General features: G+C 40.6%; 2 protein-coding genes across 7 annotated transcripts in view; one reads left to right on the top strand and one right to left on the bottom strand.

Moving 5' to 3' along the window:
- The window catches only part of COL4A5 (collagen, type IV, alpha 5), an 81,922-nt gene extending 71,985 nt beyond the window's left edge, over window positions 1-9,937 (bottom strand). For all 4 annotated transcript variants that reach the window (XM_014955018.1, XM_014955020.1, XM_014955019.1 and 1 more), the window contains exon 1: window positions 9,633-9,937. In XM_014955018.1, coding sequence (XP_014810504.1) covers window positions 9,633-9,725 — 93 coding nt within the window. In that variant the 5' untranslated portion in view covers window positions 9,726-9,937. The remainder of the gene's footprint in view (window positions 1-9,632) is intronic.
- Window positions 9,938-10,141: 204 nt separating this feature from the next.
- COL4A6 (collagen, type IV, alpha 6) overlaps window positions 10,142-22,776 on the top strand; it is a 131,905-nt gene continuing 119,270 nt past the window's right edge. For all 3 annotated transcript variants that reach the window (XM_014955017.1, XM_014955015.1, XM_014955014.1), the window contains exons 1-2: window positions 10,142-10,661; window positions 10,758-10,806. In XM_014955017.1, the coding sequence (XP_014810503.1) occupies window positions 10,615-10,661; window positions 10,758-10,806 (96 nt within the window). In that variant the 5' untranslated portion in view covers window positions 10,142-10,614. The remainder of the gene's footprint in view (window positions 10,662-10,757; window positions 10,807-22,776) is intronic.

Raw genomic sequence — 22,776 nt, 5'->3', positions numbered from 1 at the left:
ACTGCTTCATGGAGCAAAGGGGGCTTGAATGTATTTTATTGCCTTTAAAATGCTGGAAAAGGCAGCTGCAGGCTAGTGCTAATAGATCATTCTACCTAACACAGATTTTGGAATTACATCATCAAACTTGATTAGAAGAAATACATTTTATTCACTTACGCTAGAGAAATTACGTCTAGAGGCTATACATTACATTATCCTGAGAATCAGTACATTTGGTTTGCACTGATCATCACTAAACACAAAGCATGCTCTGAGAATTAAGTCACACTTGTCAGAAACTTACTACATTAAAAAAAAATTTTGGACCCATGCCAAAGAACTAGCTAAAAGGACCATAGATAAGATCTTTACAAAAAGCACAGAAAAACCAACAAGTTTTTTGAAGTATTAACATTGTATCAGCAAGAAAGGCAAAATAAATTTGATCAGTGCTAGAGAAAGAAGGTGCGGAAGGAAAGGAAATGCACTTTATATTTTTGTTTCAAACAGAAGCTGATGTCTAAGCTTTTATAATTTCCTCTGTATTTTGTCTCTATTTCTCTGCCCAGACCATAAAAAGATATTTTTTTAACAAACATTAACAATGGAGTATTCCTCAGTAATACAAACATTTCTGTAGAATGCCTACATTAAAAAATAGATGTACCAGGTAGCGCCTTAGTAAAGACACAAATTAAAATGTGTAATCCAAATATTCCTTTTCCAAACTAGTTAGAGGGATACCACCCACTTAAAACTTGCAAGCAAAGTGTCATTGAATAGATGCTGTGTAAATAGTTGAGTGCTATTTCTTTTAGGAAGGGAGGAAGTCTTTAGCAGTAGCATTAAGCTTCTCCTTGCCATGACACATGTAAATTTAGTTACTGCTTTCTGCAGCAACTCGTTTTATTCAGAGGCATCCTTTGGAGGTTACTCAGTAGCAAGTTAGCCGTATCTAACCTAAAGTATCTCATTAAGGTGATTCTCTGACCACATCTGAGGATGTCAGTAAGCTGCCTTCCTTGAAACGTTGCACTAAAATATTGTCAGTTTTTAAAAAGGTGGGAGTAGGCAGAGAGAGCACACACACGGTTCCAACACCCTATCACAATAATTAAGGTGATGAGAACCATTCATAGGAAATAGCCCTCAAGTATTATTAAAACTCAAGATGCAGTTCAGTCCGAAGCTTGGCAGGAATAAGAAACAGCCCCTGGCACTTGTACACATTCCAAAACAGAAAGTCACTTTCTCTAAGGGAAAGCACTCCCTGAGGCACCCTGTTTTAGGGAGTATACCAACTCCCACAAGTGCTATTTGGAGCTGAACAAATGCCAAGAAAATAACCTGCTGCAAGTTTGTAATACATGTTCGGCACCCTGCAGTAACCAGTAGGATAATTACAAGTACTCAATATGGAGCATTTTACTGTATTCCTACAGCAAGCAAGGTTTGGAATAGTTGCAGACTAAAAGGACATTGCAACAGTATCTTCTGTCAGAAGAACAAATACAGAACTTCGAAAACAGGTCAGCTTTGAGCAAGGGGTCACCTCATCTAACCCCCAGCGCAGGAGGATTGTACTTGCTGCCTAAGTTTTTCTACAGTTCTACAATAAATTACAAACTTGGAATTTTAGCACTTTTTAATTTTGTTGTCTACATTTAAGTAAGAGTATTCAAAGAGTTAAATCCAACAATGGTTTTGTGGTGGGTTATCTTTGGCTGGATGCCAGATGCGCACCAAAAAAACCCACCAACTACTATTTCCATCACTGCCCTGACTGGCTGTGCTGTTCTCAATTACTTCTGCAATATATTGGCAATTTTAAGGTTATTTAAAGAGACCTGTTTGATTATTCTCACTCAGTACAGTATGCTGATGTTCTAAAAATACACATTTTCTGAGCATGACTAGACCTGTCAACAAGCATTTTCTCATTCAAGCCTAAAGTTAAGGCATTTTCTAGGTTCACTTAGGATACAAAAATTCATACTTTAGACATAGATGTTTTAACACTTTGTTTCTGCTATTGCTTTAAGAGTTTGAAAGCTTCTAGAATAGAAGAGACACTTTCAAGGTTTTTGTGCATGTTTTTGTGCGTGTGCACGCATGTGTGGAGGAGTGTCAGCAATTCTAATGCCAAGAAGTTTCCATAAGCATTCTGGATCAGACACTAAATGATACTTACATATACACTTTCCCTACAGTCAAAAATACCAAAAACCCCACCCCCACAAATATCAACTTTTGTATGGATGTTGCCACTGTTTGCCTGGGCAGACTCTAGGCACAGGCTTCTAGAGATTTTCAGGACATGACTTTCCCCATTAAGAAAGTGACGAACAAATATTGGAAGTTAAGCTATCAAAACAAAAAACACTCAAGCCTTGCAACTTTTCTCAGCCTCTCTAGATTTTCTCCTTGTTGTTTTAAATATTTAATGATTTAAGAATTTAAAAAAAATAATGGTTTTGCAGAAACCTCAAGGCTTTGTCCTCATGTCTGACTATACATTGACTGGTCGAAGAGAGATATGGAAAGTCCAAAAGAAATTATTTTTCAGTCCAGTGAAGAAGCCTCCTTTTACTTGTGAACACCTTTACACTTTAAGTTTTAATATACAAGAGAAATGTTCTTAAACTAATTCAGAATAAGTATTTTCTCTGATTAAGCCAATTCATACTGTCTGAATGACAGCTAGAAGTTACTTGGCCTTTCAGGAACAATGGCTTCTGCTGTCATCCTGTATAACAGATTGTTTCAAAGTAAGTTGACTCAAGAAAAATCACTGCCCCATAAAAAGGATTATTTTTAAAAGGTTTTTAAATTGAGTTCATAGGCTCCTTCACCCAAATATTGTTTTGCAGTGGCATTTCTTGTCAGGAAATCAGATCTGGGAGCTGAAGGCTTGTCTAGCCTTGCCTGCAGGTTACATTAGTTTTCATTGCTTTAAGAAAATCCATTTAATTGTGGTTTTTAATAATTGCTACTTGAATTCAAGATGAAGCAAGACTGCAGTTCATTGCCCAGGGTGGTCATTTTCTTCCACTCTATTGGACACCTGCAGAATTTAAGTGCATAAAGAGAAAGGTTTGCTTCTAAACAATCATCGCTCTATTTCCCTAGTTTGATTAATAGAAATAGTAAAAGGACAAGAGTACGACTACCAGGAAAACAGCAAATAAACCAATGTTAAGTATAAAGGTGAAATGTATGGACTCTGAGCCTTTTTCAACACATGAAGACAAGAAATACTGCCAGAAAGTGTACAAGATAAAATTAATTTGTTTAGCAACAGGCAGTTATTAAAATAGTAGGACCCATAATCCACAGTTGAATGAAAAAAATGCATCTAACACTGCTCTTTTCAGTAGTCCTGGATTCCAAGTCACCATTTTTGCATCATAGTGTTTATACTAGTATACAAATTAAGAAGCATAAGCGATACCTTTCTAGATTAAGACAGAAAAGTACAAAACTCCTACTATAAGAACAACATAAAGAAACTGAAAACAGGGAAAAGATATTGCCAGTCTACAGCATCATAGGCAAGCAAAAAAACCAGCACCCTTCTCAGAAGAGTGAGGCTCTTAAGCAGGCAAAATGAACAGGGTAGAGAAAGACGGCCTTCCCAGATCAGAAGCTGGGAATGAAACCCAGACAAACAATTATTTCAAACACTTTACTAATGACTTGAAATAATATTCAAAGCCCATCATTGTTATCAAGTGCTCAGGGATTTTTCTTAAGTTTTGAGTTGCAAAAGAAATTCAGTTATTTCCTCCTGTTCACAGAAAGAAACAAATTCCACTTTACTATGCTAAATACAATGTACCAATACATATTACTGGTGCATATGCGTAAACCCCCTCATTTCTATTTGATAAGGTGCTACAAAGTAAACAGGAGGCTTTGACTTCCCAGCCACATAACTACCAGTTAGAGAGCATATGGGTAACTTGGGCTATAAAACATAAAATGCATCATCTCTGACACAGCCTACAAGTTTCTGCCCCCACTCAACGCTGCCAATCCTCCAAGGTACTTGAAGTTCCTGAAAGACTTTAAGTAGAAACAGAGGTCTGTCAAAACCAAAAAATATGGCGTTGATATTCAAAGCTCATGGCCTTTCTCTCGGTACAAATGTTGGCTTTTTGTCTATGGTTGCCAAAGACAGATTTTATGTTTAGCCCCTTAAGATTCTTGTATTTTTGTCTAGCCCAGTAACCACACAAAAAGACAGTAAAGCAAACTGAAAATTAAGCTTGAAAAGAACATCTGTGTAGTTTAATTTTCTATATAAAAGTACTAAAAAGATAGCATAACTTATGTAACTTACAGTAGTACTTCCTAAAACACTGAGCTGAAGTACCTCTATATTACCTTTTCTCATAAACTGCTCTACAGTCTCAAGCTCTTAAATGAAGCTATTCCAATATAGCTCTGCTGAATACTTTCCATGGCTCTCAGTCGAGTCTGTGAAACAATCAGCAGCATCTTACCTTAGCCTCATGCAAGAGGCCCGAATGGACCAGTCAGACTTCAAGTTCTTCTCCCAAAGCCAATAAGGTGATCTTACCTACCATAACTGCATCTCCAAATACAATACAAGGTGGTGAAAGATGCAGCTATTACAGTAGAGAAAGATGAAAGTCTTAGTTTCATACCACTGAGGCATTTTAACATAAATCAAGTACTTCCTCCATTCCTTCTAGAGAAGGGCTGTCTACCACATACAACCCTTAGTTGCAGAGGTGATGGTGTAAGTTTGATTTCTAAAAGCATCTAAATTCCCTAGGAAACAGTACAGCATAAATATCTTCCTCTAAATTAATGGTGTGGTTTAAAACTAAGATTCACCTTGATAACAGCTGAAGTCAGTCCTAGAATAAATGCAATTTCCAATGTGTTTAATATATTTCAGCGGAATGCCCCGACAGATACTGGCAAAAAGACTTACTAGCCTGTTTACAGCCAGGGAAGGGAATAGAGCTTTGCTTATCTCAGGGAAAGTTAAGAGGAGGGAAAGCAGAGGTTTCAGCAGAACTGCAGTAGCAAAGCTTATCTAGCATACAGCAGGGTCATATTAGGCTACAGTAGGACAGTTACGCAGGTCTAGCTATATGCTTCAATGAAAAGAATCATTCTGTAGATAAACTAGAACCAAAAGTAAAATAGCCACTAAGTGCATTGCACACAGATGCCTTTTACAGTGCCAGAAAAGAGAAGAGATTGAAATTCAACTCTGACATTTTAATTCTCTGCAGAGATTAGGTAAAAAAACAAAATGATGATGAGACTAAACTATTTTCCTTCCCCTCCATATCAGGGAAGGAGATAAAGACAGAAATCCAACAACAGGGCTGTAATAACCAAGAGCCTTGAAAGCTATTGCCTTCAAGTCAGCCAAAATCTGTGTTTTTAGAGTTCCTCCTCTCCTAAAACAGACACTTCAGGTGTAAAAAAACCTCAGTCATTATTGTCACTACAATTTATTTTGTGTCTTCATTCAGAACAATTTGTCTGGTATGATCACTACTGGCAGAGGCTGCTTTCCATTCAGTATGCTTGCATAACACTATTCCTAGAATAAGGAAGTGTTATCTAGATATCTTGTTGTGTGGTGGTATTAGTGGAGAGTTTACACAATCGATGCAATTAGAGAAGGAAACATTTTAATCTAAGTGAATGAAAGGTAAAAATGCACAATATGTGTGGAACGGATGCCCTACTACACTTTGTCCCAGGTAGAAGATATACATACTAGATTTGTTGGGATGTCCTTACTGTTATCAGTACTTTGTAATATAGAGAAGTTTCCACATGGTCTCCTAAAACCAACAGCAACTAATTGTATTGCAGTAAGCACTACTGCTTATTCATAGTAGAAAAAGACCGCTATGTGAATTTACATTTGCTATTAAATAAGTCAAGTAACACTTCATCCTAGTTCTACTTTACAAAAATGGGTGACTTAGACAATTGCTTTCAGTGAGTAGATTAATTCATTCATGACCAGGAAAATTAAAGCCTAGGCGTTTCCACTGAAATATCAGTCTGCCACGTGGAAAAAATACATACATAACAATTTTGTACACATAGCCGCAAAAAATCCTAGTATTGTCTAAATAGCTCTTACATTAGATTTCATTTGTTTGCATTTTAGCATGTGCCAGAACACACCTTGAGATACAACTTTTACTATGTATCTGTAACTGAGAGCCATGAAAGGTCAAAGCCAAAACACCTCACAAATGGCAAGTTGCAAGTGGAAGGGCTTGAGCCTTGATGTTATGAAACTGAGACAGTCTTGTGCATGACTAATCAAGACACATCCATGGAATTTCAGGATGAAATACTTTTTGAATCCTAAAAGCCAGCACTCATTTCTTTCTGCTTTTACAGACTTAGCTTTCGTAACTAGAAAGAGCCATAGCCAGTTATGAAATGGGAAATAATAACCACCACCATGATAAAACAGGGCAAACAAGAGAACACAGATGATCATAATTTACAAGTTAATCATATTAATCAAGTACAAGGTAATTAATGACATGGTAGCATGTATTTAGATACATGGTAAACTCTGAAATGAAAAAAGAAATCTCAACTAAAGAGAAGTTTCATTAATAATACATCACTTAAACACAAATGACACCCATCTTGCCAGCCTGCCTTGCCATATTTGAACAATTGTTTACATCCCTACACTTTCAGTCAAACTGGAGTCATGTCGGAAGGCAAAGAAAAAAAAGAGACATTGCAGAAGTTACTTTATTTTTAGTAACTTTTGGGCTGCCAGAGTCCATGTACACTCTAAAAATCTAAACTTTAACCATGCGGGAAACTTTAATATAAACTTCCAATATAAATCAATATAGAGTCACTAACTTCAAGTGAGTTTCATAGATTAGCACAATTTAAGAATCTAATCCATCTATGTTCTTTAAATAGATTTCCAGTCACAACTTGCAATCACTTTTCTGTAACACAGTGCAAGTGTAAACCTGCTAGGAAAGGAAAAAAGAAATTTGCTTATAGAAAGAGTTAATTAGCTTATATACATGTATGTAGATTTACATTAAAAACACCAGGGCACTTAAGCAACAATACTGTCACTTAACATACGTTATAAGCACTTATATCCTCTGATAAAAGCACACAACAAAGCACCTTTTTTTAATACTGTATCCATGCCCTGATGACACTATCTGCTACCTCATTCTTTCTCCCACTCAAAAGTTTGACCATTCTCAGACTCCCAGCTACTTTTACACAGTCCATCAGTAGTTACACACTTCATTCTACATCAACAATGAGTCTGCACAAGAGTGCGTAGCATCATCCACATACTATTCCCCAGGTTTATAAATGATGGGCTAAGGAAACCCAGCAATAAAATTCATGCTTACTCGAGCAAGAGGTTCTGGCAATTTTTTTTTTTTTTTAATAAATCATTGGGATTTCCTCATGGTGTCGACATTGGCAGATGATTCTCAAGTATATTCTGTCATCTTGTAACAGATTACACAGCCACACACACTATTTGAACAATCTGGAGCAAAGCACGTACAACTTGCATTTGAAATGTGGGTTAGGGGGTTGAATAACAATTTCAAATCTTATTAAAATAAGGACACCAGAATGACTTGAACTCATCGCCAGAGATTTATCCTGTTGGGGGAAGTGGAGAAGTTTCTCACACAAGGCTCCAAAACAAAATACACAGGCAAGATAGTTTGCATCAACCACACTGCTACAGTGTTAATTCAACCCTTTCTGACAATGAGAAGAATAAAATGCTGATCCTCATTAATAAGGATCAGCATCATTTAGTGTTATCATCACAGAAAATTCACGGACATCAGAAAACTAAAATATTGAGAAATCATTAGACCTTTCTGACAAAGTGACACTGGGACTTGCATAGGTTGGAACAGAGGTGTCTTTTCCCCACCCCCACTAGGCCTTGGGCCTTCAGTTAATCTCATCTCACAGTGGGGCAGTAAATCCCCACGGGGACTCCTCATCCTAAAGGAGCGGCTGTAGCACAAGGTGGTGATGGGAACCAGGAACTCCACCATTATCTCTTTTCCTTTCTTCATTTCTCCCAAGGGCTGCCTACAGGGTCAGCCCAGCACAGTCCCCTTCCCAGGCCCCACAGATTCCCACCAGTGACACACACTAAACTCTGCTTGGGAGCTTTCCTGAAGAAAGAGAGAGGACACGTTTATACACACAAACCTCCCCATCTTCAACCCCCACCTGCTAAAATAGCAAAGTCCCGTAGGTGGGACTGACCAGGTCCTTCTTTGGGGGTGAAAGTTATGGAAGGGAGCCTGGGGTGAGGTGGTACTGAACAGCAGCAGAATGAATATTACAAACAATATGGGCACAAGCAGGTCTCCCAATCAGTAAGCACTGGTAGCACACTAGTATCACTTACCCTTAGGTACACACCTGGGCATGGTAAAAAGGAGGGGTAGAAGAGGAAGGGAGTATTTTATGGCTGGTCTTTGCTTTTTGGAAGGGCAGATGAAAGGTCTACAAAGTTTCACTGTAAAGGAATGCACTTCAAAGGAGAGTTCAAGACAAATAAGATTTTGTCAGCTCTAACTACAAAATCAGAAGGGAGGGAGGAAGCAGCAGAAAGGTATTCCATGATTTTTTTAACTAAAGAGTAATTGTAAGAAACAGAAATCTGGATTCATTTTCCCTTCCAAGTAAACGTAAAAGTTAACAGCTAGAGGAAGAGATTGTAAAAATCTGAAATTAAGCCAAGTTAATGTATTAGCCTTAGCTTTAATTTCACCACTTGTTAACAGCTGAAGGTCTTAAGTGAAAACGAGAAGCCAATGATTGCCCTCAGTTTCAAGGCCCAGCCACCCCAGGGAAGCTGGGAGAGCATCCCTCTCCCGAAGGGACAAAATAAAATTATCCTCCAGGCCACCTACTGTGCACCCTCTGCAGCACTGCCCGCATCTGCCATCTCCGCTAGCATCTCTGCTTGGGTTTTAGGAAAGCAGAAATACAGCCCTCAGGTAAACCACGCCACAGTCTGAGGCACAGTCCTCCGGCAAACCGTGCCCTCAAGCCTCCGACTCCCTGCCACGGCCAGGTGTGACCTCCAGATACAGGTGAAGGCTCACTGCAGGAGCTCAGACACCTCCTCAGGAAGGACTTTTAGAGCGGGGGGGAAGTAGGGGAAGATTTTTCCTCCTTTGTCCTGGAGGAACGGGGGGTTTTGAGCACACACAAAGCTCGCCCGGGCTTCCCCCGCCTCGCACCCGCGCTCCCTCCTGCCTCCCCGCAGCCGCCGGCGAGCCCAGAGGTGCCCAGGGCGGGCGGCTGCGGCGGAAAGCCCCTCCGACGAGCCTTTGTCCGGGGAGGGCAGTGCCCGGGAAGGGGCCGGCCCGGAGCCCCGCGACACCTGAGGGCAGCGAGGAGAGAGGGAGACCCGCGCCAGGCCCGGCCCGCCCGACCCCCGCCCGCCCTCCGGGCTCCTGTCAGGAACCGCGGCCCGCTGCGGCCCCTTCAGCCCCGGCGCGGCCACTGGGGAGCCCACCCTCAGCCGCTCCGTTTGTGAAGAGGCTCGAAAGCTCCCGCCGCCCCTGAGGAGAACAAGGAGGGCGCCCCGCACTCACCGCCGCCGCCACCGCCTCCTCCGGCCCCCAGCACCCCAGCAGCAGCAACAGGCAGCCGGCAACCAGGCTGCGGCTCCACCGCCACCGCGGCTCCATCCCGCCCGCTCAGGAGCTTCGGAGCTGGCCCTGCGGCGCGGGCATAGCCCAGCGGGGCAGCGCAGCTCCCTCCCGGCGGCTCCCGCCGGCCGCCCCGACGCCAGCGCCCGCCCCTCTGCCGCACTCGCCCGCTTCTCCCGGCTCAAGTCCTCCCGGGACTACTTGTCCCACCAGTATTCATCCGCACCGTGGGCGGGCTGGGCGGCGGGTGGCGTGCGTGCGGTGTGCGGGGCAGGGCGCGCTGCTGCCCCACTCTAAGGGGGCTGCAATTCCCCGCCGCCACCCTCGCTCTTGAGCGCCGGGGTTTTGTCCCGGGCTCGAAGGGCGGGCGTCTGCCTCTCCCCGCCCCGCACCTCCACCGAGCGGGCAGTGGGGCAGGACTATTTTCTCGGGCGGAGGCACCTCGGTGTGTGAAGGCAGGGGGGGAGTTGTTGGCAGTGCCGGGTCGCACCTCGGGAGGGGTGGGCGGCGGGGTGCGGGGCTGTGGGCGCCGCCCGCCGCGGCTTAGCCCGCTTCAGTCCCGTCCCGCCCGGCTCCGCTCAGGTGCGACGCCTCACAGGACACCGCACAAACTTTCTGCCCGGGCAGGCGGCGGGGTGCCGGGGCGCCGCGGGGAAACGAGCGGTGACCGACCCCTGAGCGGGCAGCGCCGGCGAGGCCAGCCCCGCCGCTCCCTTCCCTGCTCCGTCGCGGTGGCGGTGGGGAAGGAGCCGGCGGAGGTGAGCGGCGCCCCCTGCCGTACCCGGCCCGCGCCGGGGGCCTGCCCGCCCTGAGTGACGGCGGCGGGCCCTTCCTCTTCCTCCGGTGGCGCGGAGCCGGTGCCCGCGTGGGAGCAGCGGCGCGTAACCGGGCTGCCCCCTCTCCGCCGTCCCCGCGGGCTGCCTGAAGCATGGGCCGCGGCTGCGCCCCTGCCCCGCCGGCCGCCGGGCGCGCAGGGGGAGTGCCGAGGAGCGGGCGGCCCCTTCCCCGCCGTGTCCCCCGTCCCCCCCCTCCGGCCCCGCGGTGACTCTGTCCCTTTCTGCCTCCCCGCAGGCTGCTGGTGCTGCTGCTCCTCTGCCTGGGCGCCGAGCTGGCGAGTGGGGTAAGTGTGCAGGTGGAGGTGGACGCGCCCGGGCAGACCTGGCGGGGTTCGGGCATCCTTCGGACAGAAAATTCTCCCGCCCTTCTCAGAAAGATGTGGGGGTTGTTATTTTATTTATTTATTTTTTAATTGCCGTACGCCTCTGCTCCGAAGTTCCTTTGTGCCTTTCGTCTGCTCGACTCTGATTAGGTTTTCGCAAAGTACCGTGGAGTGAAAGACCGTCTGTATTCAGTGTAACAGCTCTCCGCGGCTGAGAGGATGATCAATATCTCTCTTGGCAACTGACTGCATTTCATTCTTTTTTAACCTCTTCTTAAGCCTTTCTCTTAAAAGCTGACCCAAGGGATCCAATCCAGAACACCTCATAACTAAGTAAAAGTGATGTGAGAAATTAAAGGATTAAACTCTTAAGTGTTATATCAAGGTTCGTGACTGTGAATTGGTAGATGTGTTTTAAATTCTAAGTTGGCATACAGAAGCAATAACTTTATGATCTGTCAATCTGACAATTTTATGACATAAACACAGATGTTCTCTTACTGTTCCTAATTAATGTTTAAGCAGATTAGTAAGGGATCCCCAGGCTTTTTAAATGTTCATAATTTTTCTTTTTTTTGGGTGTCGTAGAAGTTTCCGCAACTGGGATGCTGAAATGGTTAGCCTGCTCAGCTGTAGGCTTTAGTGAATAAAAGAGTCCTTTGGAAAATCTGTAACCTAAATTAAGTGTCCAACTGATGTACAGTCAGCAGTTAAAAAAACCTCTTTGTTATAGTGTGATGTAAATTAAGACTGTACAATACACTGATCTTTGTGTATTTTATAGGACATAAGCTATCGTGAATTAATGGCAGTAGTTAGCATAATATGTTTTAAGCATGTTTATTTTAACTCAACCTCTAACAGACTTGTAGCAAAAACAGTTAAAACATGCGTTCTTGATTTGTTGGCCAATGTTTTTCTACTGTGTTTGCTACTCTTTTGAGCACCTTCCTGTGCAACTGAAAGGAACTCGTTTGAAAAGGCTGTAATAGCAGAGGGATTTATACTTTTCATCAATATGAAAGGCTTGGTTCTGCTTTACACTTTTTATAATCAATTGCACTAGTAGAATTTCATCATCCTGATCAGGTGGTAGTTACAAGCTCTAATCTTCTCAAAGATTAAAAGATTAGACAATGTGGGAAGCTGTGAGAGTTTCTTTTCTTTTATGTTTTTTTTCTTAAACAAAACTGAGAAATGTTCTTCCAAGTGTTCTTGTTGCAGTGGAATCTATGTGGAAATTACTTTTATAAAGCAGGTCTTTTCAAGGCTTTTTGAAACAAATGTGGTATGTTTTGCAGTTGTTTTTATAAATTCATGCAACATGTCAGTGAAATTATTCCCGATTGATACAGATGTAGCTGACTGCAGGTTTTTCATTGGTCTGATTTTGCTTCATACCTGTTTCAAAGCATGTTTCTTAAGCAGTCAAATTTTTGTTAGTTTCTTGACATGTTTCACTGCCCATAAAGGGACTTTGTCAACTTTAGTCTATTTCAATGAGTAAGATTAATATCCACGGGCCATTTCTAAGTCTTCCTGCCAATTTTCTTCAGGGTTAGAAAACAAGCAAAATCTTTGTTGTATAATCAGTCTAAAAGTTTGAAAAATAATCAGAAATAGGTCCTTAAAATACTTGGGTTTAGTGTTTTATATGTCTAAGCAGTTAATGCATGTAATTATTCTTATTAAAAATGCTGTCAAACACGCTCAACAGGAAAGATATACAGCTATGTTAGTCAGCTTTTCAGATACAGTAGTAGGTAAATGACTTTCTGGTATCACTGAATTGAAAACACAGGCTAGCACCCTGCGGAAGGTTAAGAGAAATACTAGGGATTGAAATTGTTTTTAAAGTAAGCAGAGCTTTTTTAGGATAATCAGGATCTCTGAAACATTTCTTAGTAGTCCTCTGCTGTACAGTTTGAACTGATGGAGCATAGTGAAGTAAAATGTTAATAACGTGAGCTTGAAATTTTAGGTTAATAAGGAAAAATAAAACTTATAGAAGACTATTCTCAGAGACAACCAACTATTAAAACACTTGTTGCTGAAGACTATGTGATTTATAACTTTGTTCATCTTCTCTTTCATTTCAATAACTTAGGGGTTATAAAAGAAACATCCTAAAATATTGTATGAAGTTGCTGAGCATTCTTCGAGAACGTTGCTGTGGCTGGGACTAGTAGGCAGTGGTTGGCACGTCAGGCCAGCATCTTGAATAAAGTTGTATCAAAGATGGCTTTGACTCAGAGGTCTCAATTACACAGTGTAGTCATCCCTCCCTCTCTAAGAATAGGACTTTAAAGTGTATCAGAATTAATTTCTGAGGTTCTACTTATTTTTCCTGGTTATAAATGATGATATATTTTGAATGGCAGTACAAAATTAGTCTTGTCGTGTAATCTACGTTTTCTTGAGCCAAGTATTGAAAACATGGATGCCTTCCTGTTACACATGGGGTTACTTTGCAGAGAGATCGTTACCTCATTTGTAGACCAATTGCTTATAGTGACCTAAGAGTTTCCCCTAGCAGCTTTCAGCTGAAGGCACTCCAGAAGCTGTGCTTCATTCATGTTTTCAATCTTTTATCATCAGTAATTTGCATTAATCATGAACCAGGAGTGTCAGTATAAGGTGGTGTGCAAGCATAAAACAGAAATGTGGTATTATCTCCAAGAGATTTGTTACACTGTAAGAAAAAAGACAAAAGTTGGCCCAGAGCTAGGGGGGGTAAGACAAAATGTAGGAACAGTGCTAGAGCGGCAGGTGTCTGCCTTGGCTAATCACTGTCCACCCCTGAGGCTTTAGGGCAAAATAGAGTTTTTAGAAGAGGGAACTTCTAAAAGGATAATCAGAGTTTTACTGATGTTTCTGGGATGTCCTCTCATAAACATGAGGTGGAGCGTGATATGAAAATGGTCACAAAGTCTAGAGACAGTCTCTTGCAATAAAATTTGAGATTCTCATCTCCTCACAAAGCCCTCAGCTGAGCTCCATCATAGTCCTGGCAGTCATTCTGTGCCCACTTGAGAGCATACCTGATATACAGGTGAAATGGTAACTCCTCCTTTACTTCCTTTCTGCTGTTGTTCAGGTAGTTGAGCACACCTGGAATATGTGCTAGCCTTGATATGATATCCTAAGGAACTGCTGTTAGGACTTATTGTCGGACATGTTCTCTTGGAACAATTGAGCTTTTGGATAGAGTTCAGTTAGCTTTTATTTTATGAGTCGGGACTTTATATACTATTCCAGCTTTTCCAAATCTTCTGGGCTCTTTTTTTGCTAATAAATGTGCAGATTAACTAGAGATACTTTCTAGTGCTTAGTATCTTGTTCAGCAGAACATCTACAGTATCCAAGTAAGGCAAATAAAAACTACGTGCCAAAAGCAGTTCTGGGCAGTCTGCTCTGTTTTGAGTAAGTGAAGCTCTGCTAGTTTATGTCAAGCTAGCCCAAGTGATCTTGTTTCTCTCTTCTCTTAATTTATCCCAGCTTTTCTGTATGTTGTTTTTTTTAATCTATGATACAAATGTTTCATAATGTTTTTTCATTTAAAATGTATTGGACCTGCTTAATTGAGCCAAGCTCATTGTTTTCAGTGGCCTTATGCCAAAAATAAATTTTGTCCCACAGCTCTGACAGGGGCAAAAATAGCTATTTAATTATGGATATTTAAAAACAGAATTGCAGCTCTCATCACTTCACTTTCCACAATTGAGTTTCTGCAAATGTGATCTTATCTATTAAGACCTATTTTAAAAGTTGTTTTGTTTCTTTGCCATTTTAATCGGTATATATAGGTATACAATTTTTCTGCAGTTTGACTTTTACAGCTATGATATCTACAAAACAGTGAGCTTTATTGTGAATGAAGTAATATCTGAAGAAGTTACTTGTGTAAAGAAGGACCCTACAGAATTCAAGAAATAACAAACTGTAAACCTAATTTTGTAAATCTCAGAATTTATTTCCTGGATTAAGCCATCTTCTAATCTGTAAGAATGCATGAGTGTAGAGGCACTTGTTTGGTGAAGGTTCACGTACTTCATTCAGAATGATTGTTCTGCAAAGGTCAAGCTTGAATAGTAATAAGTCTATAGTAAAATAATGAGAATTATTCCCTAGTTCTGTAGCAAAATAATGAGAAATACTTTAAAAAATATATAAGCAGCAAACAGTTCATAACAGTGCTCATTATCTGACCCTTTCCAAGACATGTTGAATTCCATGGAAAATTTTCGTTTAAAGCTAAATATCCCTTTCTCTCCCGTCTGAATAAAGAATTGTTTATTTGCTGAATGTTTTCTGGGTGCTAGAGATAATTGAGTGGCATTTTATTTGGCACTTCGATATTGTGTTAGGTCACAGCAGCTATGAAATAAAGTAATGGGTATGCTTGTGTCCTGAAGAGCTTTTTTCATATCATTATCCATTTAAGGTTGTGGCCGCCTTTTGCATAGTTGTGAGAGGTGTTGTGTGACCTGAAGAAGCATTTCATTTCCCCTTCTGGTGTTTAATCAGACAAACGTTTTGATCTGTTGGAAGCTGCAGTGTTTTTTGGAAAGAGTATAATTGATCCAAAAGCATTTCCTGTTCATACAGATAATCTGCATTATATCTGCAAGTACTTTTGCTGCTGCATGCTGACTTGAGTTTTAAGATTAAACATCCAACTAGTCTCTTGTCAGGCAGTTTTGGTTATGTATTGGACAATATGACCCACCTGGGTTTGGAGCATCTTTTAAGATTAACTTGGAAGGGAGAGCTACAAAACACTGCAAAGCTGATGATTAAACGGTACTGAAGAAACAGAAATGTATTTCAGAGATGCCAGCCAGTTTTAACCTTTTGTCAGCGCCTTTTATGAGATTATCAGTTATTTTAGGGCAATTATTTAGGTACCTCAAAATAACAAAATGATGGTATTCTTTTGGGGGGAGGGAGGGGAAGGTGTTCTCATACTGTAGTGGGGTAATAGTATTATGAGGTGATCATGAAGTCATGGTAGATACAAATGAAAAATTCTTTGCTGCCAGGATTCCTGACTTCCTCTCTTCCTTCCGAAGTGGGTTTGTGTGCCTCTCCATAGATAACAACTTAAAATTAAATTATTTCCTAGATACCAGTAAAAAGTTGTGTTACCAGGTCAAAAAAGAAGGGACTTTGGTAATGCTTGTGTCTCAGCTTAAATGTTGTAATGATGACAAAGCAGAAAGAAAAAATAATTTTTTTAAGCTTTGATGGATAGGTAATTTTCAAGCTATCTGAGAATCCAGTCTCAAAATAAAGGACTGCTTTCTTTGTTACTCTGGACAAAAGTAGGATGAAAGCACTTCTGCTGTTACCCATGGAAGGGATGGTTTTAGCAAGGTCTGTTTGAGTTTTGAAAGGCATCAAAAGGAGGCTGAATTGCTTATAGAGGGAGGGTACCTGCAAAATGCAGTCTTGATAGTGACTGCAATTTTAAGTATTATTGGAGGAAGAAGATCAGTGGGAAGGGAGATCATTGACATTATGAACTTTATTTCCTTAGTTGGTTTGTTTTGGTTTTTTTCCAAAATATCCCTATACCCCAAGAAGTTTCTTACTTTCCTGAAAAGGCTATAAAACCTGACTGAGCTTAATATATTTCTTTTAGTTTACAGATCTGAGAAGAAAGAGCAGTTAGACTGGGATCATGCAGTTCTCGTTACCTGTTCCTTGGAAAAAGAAAACTTGGAGTTGTAGGCAATAAATCTGAAAATACTAGGAGAAAGCAAATAATTTGTTCCTGTGTATTTTACAAAGATTTCCTGCTGTTTAGCCTGCCTTGGGTTTTTCCATACAACTTCCCCTTCTGTGATGGTGTGATTTATATGGAAGTTGTGTGGCTGCAGTCTCCGGTAGCTGTATTTAACTTAATACTTTTCAAAAGGTGTTGACATTAATCTTACTTCTTGTGTTCAAAGTCATCTTTTTTTTTTTCAGAATGGCTTCCTCTTCTCTCAGGTCTGAGGGAACGCGAAGACAGAATTAATACAAAGTCAGAGGAACTGTTCCATGGATCTGCTGCTTCTCTGGCTTTTCTGCTACTTTATTTTTACAGTTCACAGAAGTGAGTTTGCTGGCCCTCTGATTCTGCTCTTACCCAAATGGATACAAAGCACAGATCCCTAGCACAGACCCCTATGGTTCGTGCTAGCTTCCCTTCTTGTTGTTTTTGCAGAATTTTGATTAGCTTTGGTTGTGTCAGCCTCATTGGGCCACTAAACCAGCACCATCCAGTTTGCATAGTCTCTGCATACTTGGTTGCCTTCATATTGAGAGAATCAACACTGTGAACCAAATTGGGCTAATTTGCTTCAGTCCACTGAGATGCCAGGAGCTACTGTACTCTGAGTCTGCCTTACTCCCTGGTCTGTTTTCTCCTATTTGGCTGGAACCTACTGTACTTTGTACAGCCTCCAGCCCTTGCCTCAACGTGCTCTTAAACTCATCTGCCTTTCTAGCTCTCCTTTGTACCTCAGTAGTCTAGGGAGGCTGCCAGCATGACTCCTGGCAGTTAAACCTATAGTGCTTCTTCTGATGCCTCTCTCTTAGCAGCAGTGAGGACATGTCAATGCCTGTTACCTAGGAATTGCTGTTGCTTAAATCTGTTTAAGAGGGTTGCACCTAATGTTCGTTGCTTTTCCCATTACCAGTTGGAACAAACGATTCCATCCTTGACACAAGCATTTGGCAAGACCTCAGTGTGATGTATAACACAGGTAAAATCTAATCATCTAGGTGTTGTATCTGGACTAATTGGGAACTAGCTAGAAAAGGCAATACATGAAGGTTTCTGTAAGAAACCTTTGGTTTTGCATATTTGTCATTTTTCCATTGAAAGGTAAAGAGGTTGAAAACAAGGTAGCAACAGCAACATTAACTATTTTTTTGGCTGGCAGAGTGATCAAGACCCGCCACTTCCTAGACATAGGAATAAAATGTTTGTACAGGGTAAGCTGAAAGCCAACTGCATAAATGAGTTCATAGCACTGTTAGGAGGGGTTGATTTTGATCTAGAAAGCAGAGGAGAGGAAAACGATCATGCAGTTAAACAAGGAATGGACTTATAAATACTCCTGTGCTTCTTAAATTCTCCACAAATAAATATCAGAGAAACGAAATAATCTTCCTACTTTTTTTTCTTTTTGCTAGCACAATTATTGTAAAGCTCTAAATAGTGGCCAGTCAGTGCTTTTTCTTTCCCCAATATTTTAAATTATTGCATGTACTTTACCTGTTCACATTGCATCCAGAGACTTTTCAAATCAGCTCCTTATGTTCTTTATCCTTTTGTTTGAATCACTGAAGATTATTTTCTATTAATGAATGTCATGTCCTCACAAGTAGTAAGGCTATCTCTCTGTGGACATGAAATAATATCTAGCTCTAAGAAAGGAGTCTTAAACTTAAAAGTGTTTTCTTAGAAAATGATATAGTTATAAAAGGAGCGATGAATTTATTACTGTTAATACTTTAAGTTGAAATCTGCTTAGAATTCGTAAGCTGGCAAGTCAGTTTTCCAGAAGTGCGTATATAAATGCATCTCATGACTGTGACAAAGTTAAATAGATTCACTGACACAATGATAGTTGCTTGACTTTCCCAAAGACGACCAGGACCATTTTAAGTTACAGTAGTTCTCCTTATATCAGTCAAACTTCTGCTGTGAAAGAGTGTGCAGAAATCACTTGCTCTGTAGAATATACATAAAGCAGTTTGAAATTATTGCTATTGCTATAGTGGAAACACATGAAAATAATAGGAAGGTGAATCATTGTATTGTGCTTTGATGATTAACGCTATCCACAGAGCAGGGTGTAACTGAAGTGGAAGAACATAGCCTGCAGGAGCAAAAACGTTTGGCAAAAAGCAAGCATGGAAAATTAAGAATTTATAGTAGTCTTCAGACTTTTCCATAAAAGGAGCCTGGAGCCTTTCAGCCTCAGCCCTCCTTGTGAGATTTTTAGACTATCATCAAAGTGTGTGTGAAGGGGTTGTAAAGTTGGAACATTATCTGTAAAATTAATGTATCTTTGTAAATGCCTTCTACATGAACTGCAGCACATGTGAGGTGTGTATTTGGCTGGAAGGCGAGGTTGGCAGGTCCTGTATTGCATTTGATTAGAGTACAGCATTTTGCGTAGAACATGCTGGCTCTTTGTTACTGGAAAGGGTCGAACTGTGGTGAGTCTTGGTCTTGTGAGCATGACTGAGGTGGTCTGCGATAAGCCCGGGGCACCAAAAGTAAGGTGCTTTATTTCCAGCATACTTTTGAAATGCTCATGCTTTTTACTTTATGATTCACTGGGGTAATAGGTGTAACAAAAATACATTGCTTGCTATTTGGCAAAAGCTTTTTATCTGTTTTCATCTGAAACAGCTTTTAGCAGCTCTATCTTCTTGTAAGCTTTATATGATCATTTTTACAAAGGAGGAGTAGTGCATTTTTAACCAAATGAAGTAGTTGGGGCTTATACTGGAAACCACCTGTGAAATCTCCTCCTACAGATGGTACTTTGCCTTTTGCTGTGGGTTGAAAAGGTGTAAGGTGCAAACTTAAGAAAAATATAGAGAAAAGTTGTTGATAGGGTGGTGAAGGGAAAAAGCTTTCAAACCACTCCTTTAAAAAAAAGGTGAAGTATTGTAGTGGCTAAAGTAAATGTCAGATCCTTACCCTACTTTTACCACAAATAGATAAAGGAAATACTCTTTAAACTTCACAGAGGTTTTAAAGTTAAGTGAGTTGGTGGCCATAAACAGAATACTTTTGATGGTCTCTTCAAGGCAGTGTTTATATGGTTTACTCTGTGGTACTTTTAACAACCTTAATCTCTGTGAATCTATCATCTTGTTAAGATTAAATTGAAATCTGACTAGATAATTAGAGTGAGCTCCAAACTGTGGCTTGACCTAATAACTCTTAGTGGCACAATTTCCATGTGAACGGATTGGCCCTGGAGCATGTGGAGTGTTGGTACCCCTCAGCAGACTCTTTGGGAGCTGAGGGCCTCCTGTACCTCAGGTAATGTGCAGAAAATCACCTCTGAGGTTTGGCAAATACTGCTCTTCCAAGACTGTATGAACTGGGGTCTGGGTCAGAACATCTTTTAGTGTCACAGAGCACGTTCTCCATTGGAGGTAAAATGTTTGCAGACCCTCCAGAGTGCTGAGGGTTGCAGGATAGGGTGAATCTTGAAATAACATGCCTGTTAAAGTTAGAGCAACAATACTTGGTCTGTTTTGTTCCTTTTCTATGGTTCATTTATCATGGACATACATTTCACACTGTCTCTCTTACTTAAATGCAAAGTAATGTGTTGCGATTTTAACTTTAAAATGCATAATCACTGGTTGCGTTACTGTATTGTCTTTCACCTCTGGGTCTGAAGGATTTGCAGATGTCTTCCAGCTGTGCCTGGCCACATTATTTTGTGGCAGGCTAAATAATAGTATTAGCATCTTGCATGTGTGAAGAAAGCTTTGCCCCAAGTCATAGGGCAAGCCATTGGTAGGATTGGATTGTGACTCCTGGTCCTCTGGTCTAGCCGCTGGATGAAAACAGACATTACAGCCAGGAAATGCAAAGTATCACTTTGCATAATGATCATAGGTCTATTATGTAGCTTTGCTTCTTTGAACTGGTGCACCATAATTGATAGTGCTTTCTATGCCCTAAGGCTCTTCTATAAATGAGAAGACTTGTACAGTCTCCTTTTGGCGATCTGGAAGGGTTGAACCTCTAACTGGTAAGGCACAAAACTGTAAAAAGTTGATTATAGCTATTTAAAGAATCTGCATTCAGTTGAATCTTCTATGCACTAGCGTGATAGTGTGAAGTTTCCAAAGACTCTGGTTGGTCTTTATCTTTCAGCTTCACACTATCCAGCCAAGTTCTGCACATGTTTCAGAGAGGAGTGGCAAAGATTAAAAACTAGCCAGTTAGTCTCAACTACAGGCTGATAGTGGTAGAGTAGAATTAATTAATGTTTATATTGGATCTCTAGTACTACTATGACTTTTCAACTGTATTCAAAGATACTTTATGAACCGCAAACCAAAATATTTACCAAGTATTTTGGATAGAAGTAAACTAATGTGACAATTAAAAAAAAATGCTGTGATTTTGAATGATTTGTGGTTTGTTTGGGTTTTTTTCCAAACATAAATCTGATTCATAAAACAGTAGATATTGAGCAAATTTCAGCAAACAGTAATAGGAATATAGTAACTTTCTTTCTAAGCTGCTATTAACAGAAGTGTTCTGCAGCTGGTTGTAGCTCTCCAGATCCACTTCCCCTTTTTTTCTTACCTCTCAACTTGTGAAACAAAGGAAAAGGGAACTTTGGATTTTTTTGTTTGTTTAAATTTTTTTATTAATCTACTGTCCAGATTTGGAATGATTATTTTGCAGTTTTCCCTGCATGAAAGGCTGTCAGCCCAGTCATCTTTGTGCAGTGATGCTGGTTACAGATTTTCTTTGGATTATATGATACCATTGAATTTACCAGAAATTAATTTTGCTGAAGTAGTTATATGTTTTCTGTATGTAGTAATGTGCTGTGTGTGTGTAAGAATAACCAGGCAAAATACTTCCAGCATCCGTTTCATTAAGAGATGTGCTTATAATTTGCATTAAAGAAATTCCATTGAGAAGGTTATTTCCCTCCTCTTCATTCCGGTATTACGAGCGCTCTCACAGGAGGGCAGAGGGGTACCAGGTTTCGGGTGTAAATTCCTTTGCCAGAGGAATGTGCAGTGAGACACAGGTACAGGCTAGCTCCACGACATACTTGTTTAGAGGGGCCCTTCTGCAACCCGGCAGCTTACAGATCTCAGATTTACAACACTTCTTTATCTGTGTGTTTTGTTTAAAAAAAAAGAAAAAGAAGAAGAGACAGCAGGATTAATTTTAATGAAGAATGTTGTGAGTTTTCTTTAATTTTCAAATAATGGATGTTGTTTCTTTTTTCATCCCCCTTTTGTAGGTAGGCAGTAAAAATTAAGACCCTTAAAGACAGTGAGAAAAGTAGAGACAATTAAAACCCACTCTGCTGTCAGATGTAGTCTATGCTTTTGTGTTTAACTGAGATCATCTGGGGCCTCTTTGAACTGATTATACTAATTTTCTTTTGGAATTTTATTTAGTGTCTGACATGAGTAATCCGTATTTTCCTCATGTATTGAATGTCAGTGGCATCCTGTGCCTGATTATGTAGACGTTACCTCACCCTATCACAGTAACACTAGTATCAAGTTGTATCTTGAAGTTGCAAAAGAGAACTAAAATGCCTCTGTTAAATAAGTTAATCATAAAACTACTATGGGAAAGTAATTCAAATTCCACTTGAAACCAGATTCTCTCTGTAAGATGAAACCACTACAGTTCATTCAATTACTTGGCAGAGTTATGAAATTTACTGTACTTGGTCAGTTTCTATCCATTGCAGCCTCTGCTTTTGATAAGCCTGAAATCACTAATTCCCCTCTGATGATATTGAAAAACTGTAGCAGGATGTTGACTTCTATCAGATATTTTATTCTTAGGGCAGGAAGCTAGCATTTTGCAGATAAACAGGGGGAGTTGGTTGTGGCATAAGGAATAAGGAAATCTAGAGTCTATTCTCAACATAGCTTCATGAATGATGTCATGTAACTTTCTTAAATGCTCCATATCATGTGTGTAGCTATCTGTAAGATAATCATGCTCATGCTGATCCTAGTGCTCTGTATGTCTATTTATCAAGGAAAGGATAAATAGATTTAATTTTTCTTTCAAGTCATTGTAGTGGAGAGAACTGCCCTCAGAGGGGAAGGGATTCTTTAAGACCAGTAGCTGTTGGTAACAATTTAGGGGAGGGGTTTGTATGTGTGCTTATTTGTGTTTTCCCCCAAGTTTCC

The sequence above is a fragment of the Calidris pugnax genome, unplaced genomic scaffold, assembly GCF_001431845.1.
Source record: "Calidris pugnax isolate Ruff unplaced genomic scaffold, ASM143184v1 scaffold38, whole genome shotgun sequence".
In the NCBI taxonomy this organism is placed as follows: Eukaryota; Metazoa; Chordata; class Aves; order Charadriiformes; family Scolopacidae; genus Calidris; species Calidris pugnax.
Note: the sequence above shows the minus strand (reverse complement) of the source record. Positions and strands in the feature narration are given on the sequence as shown.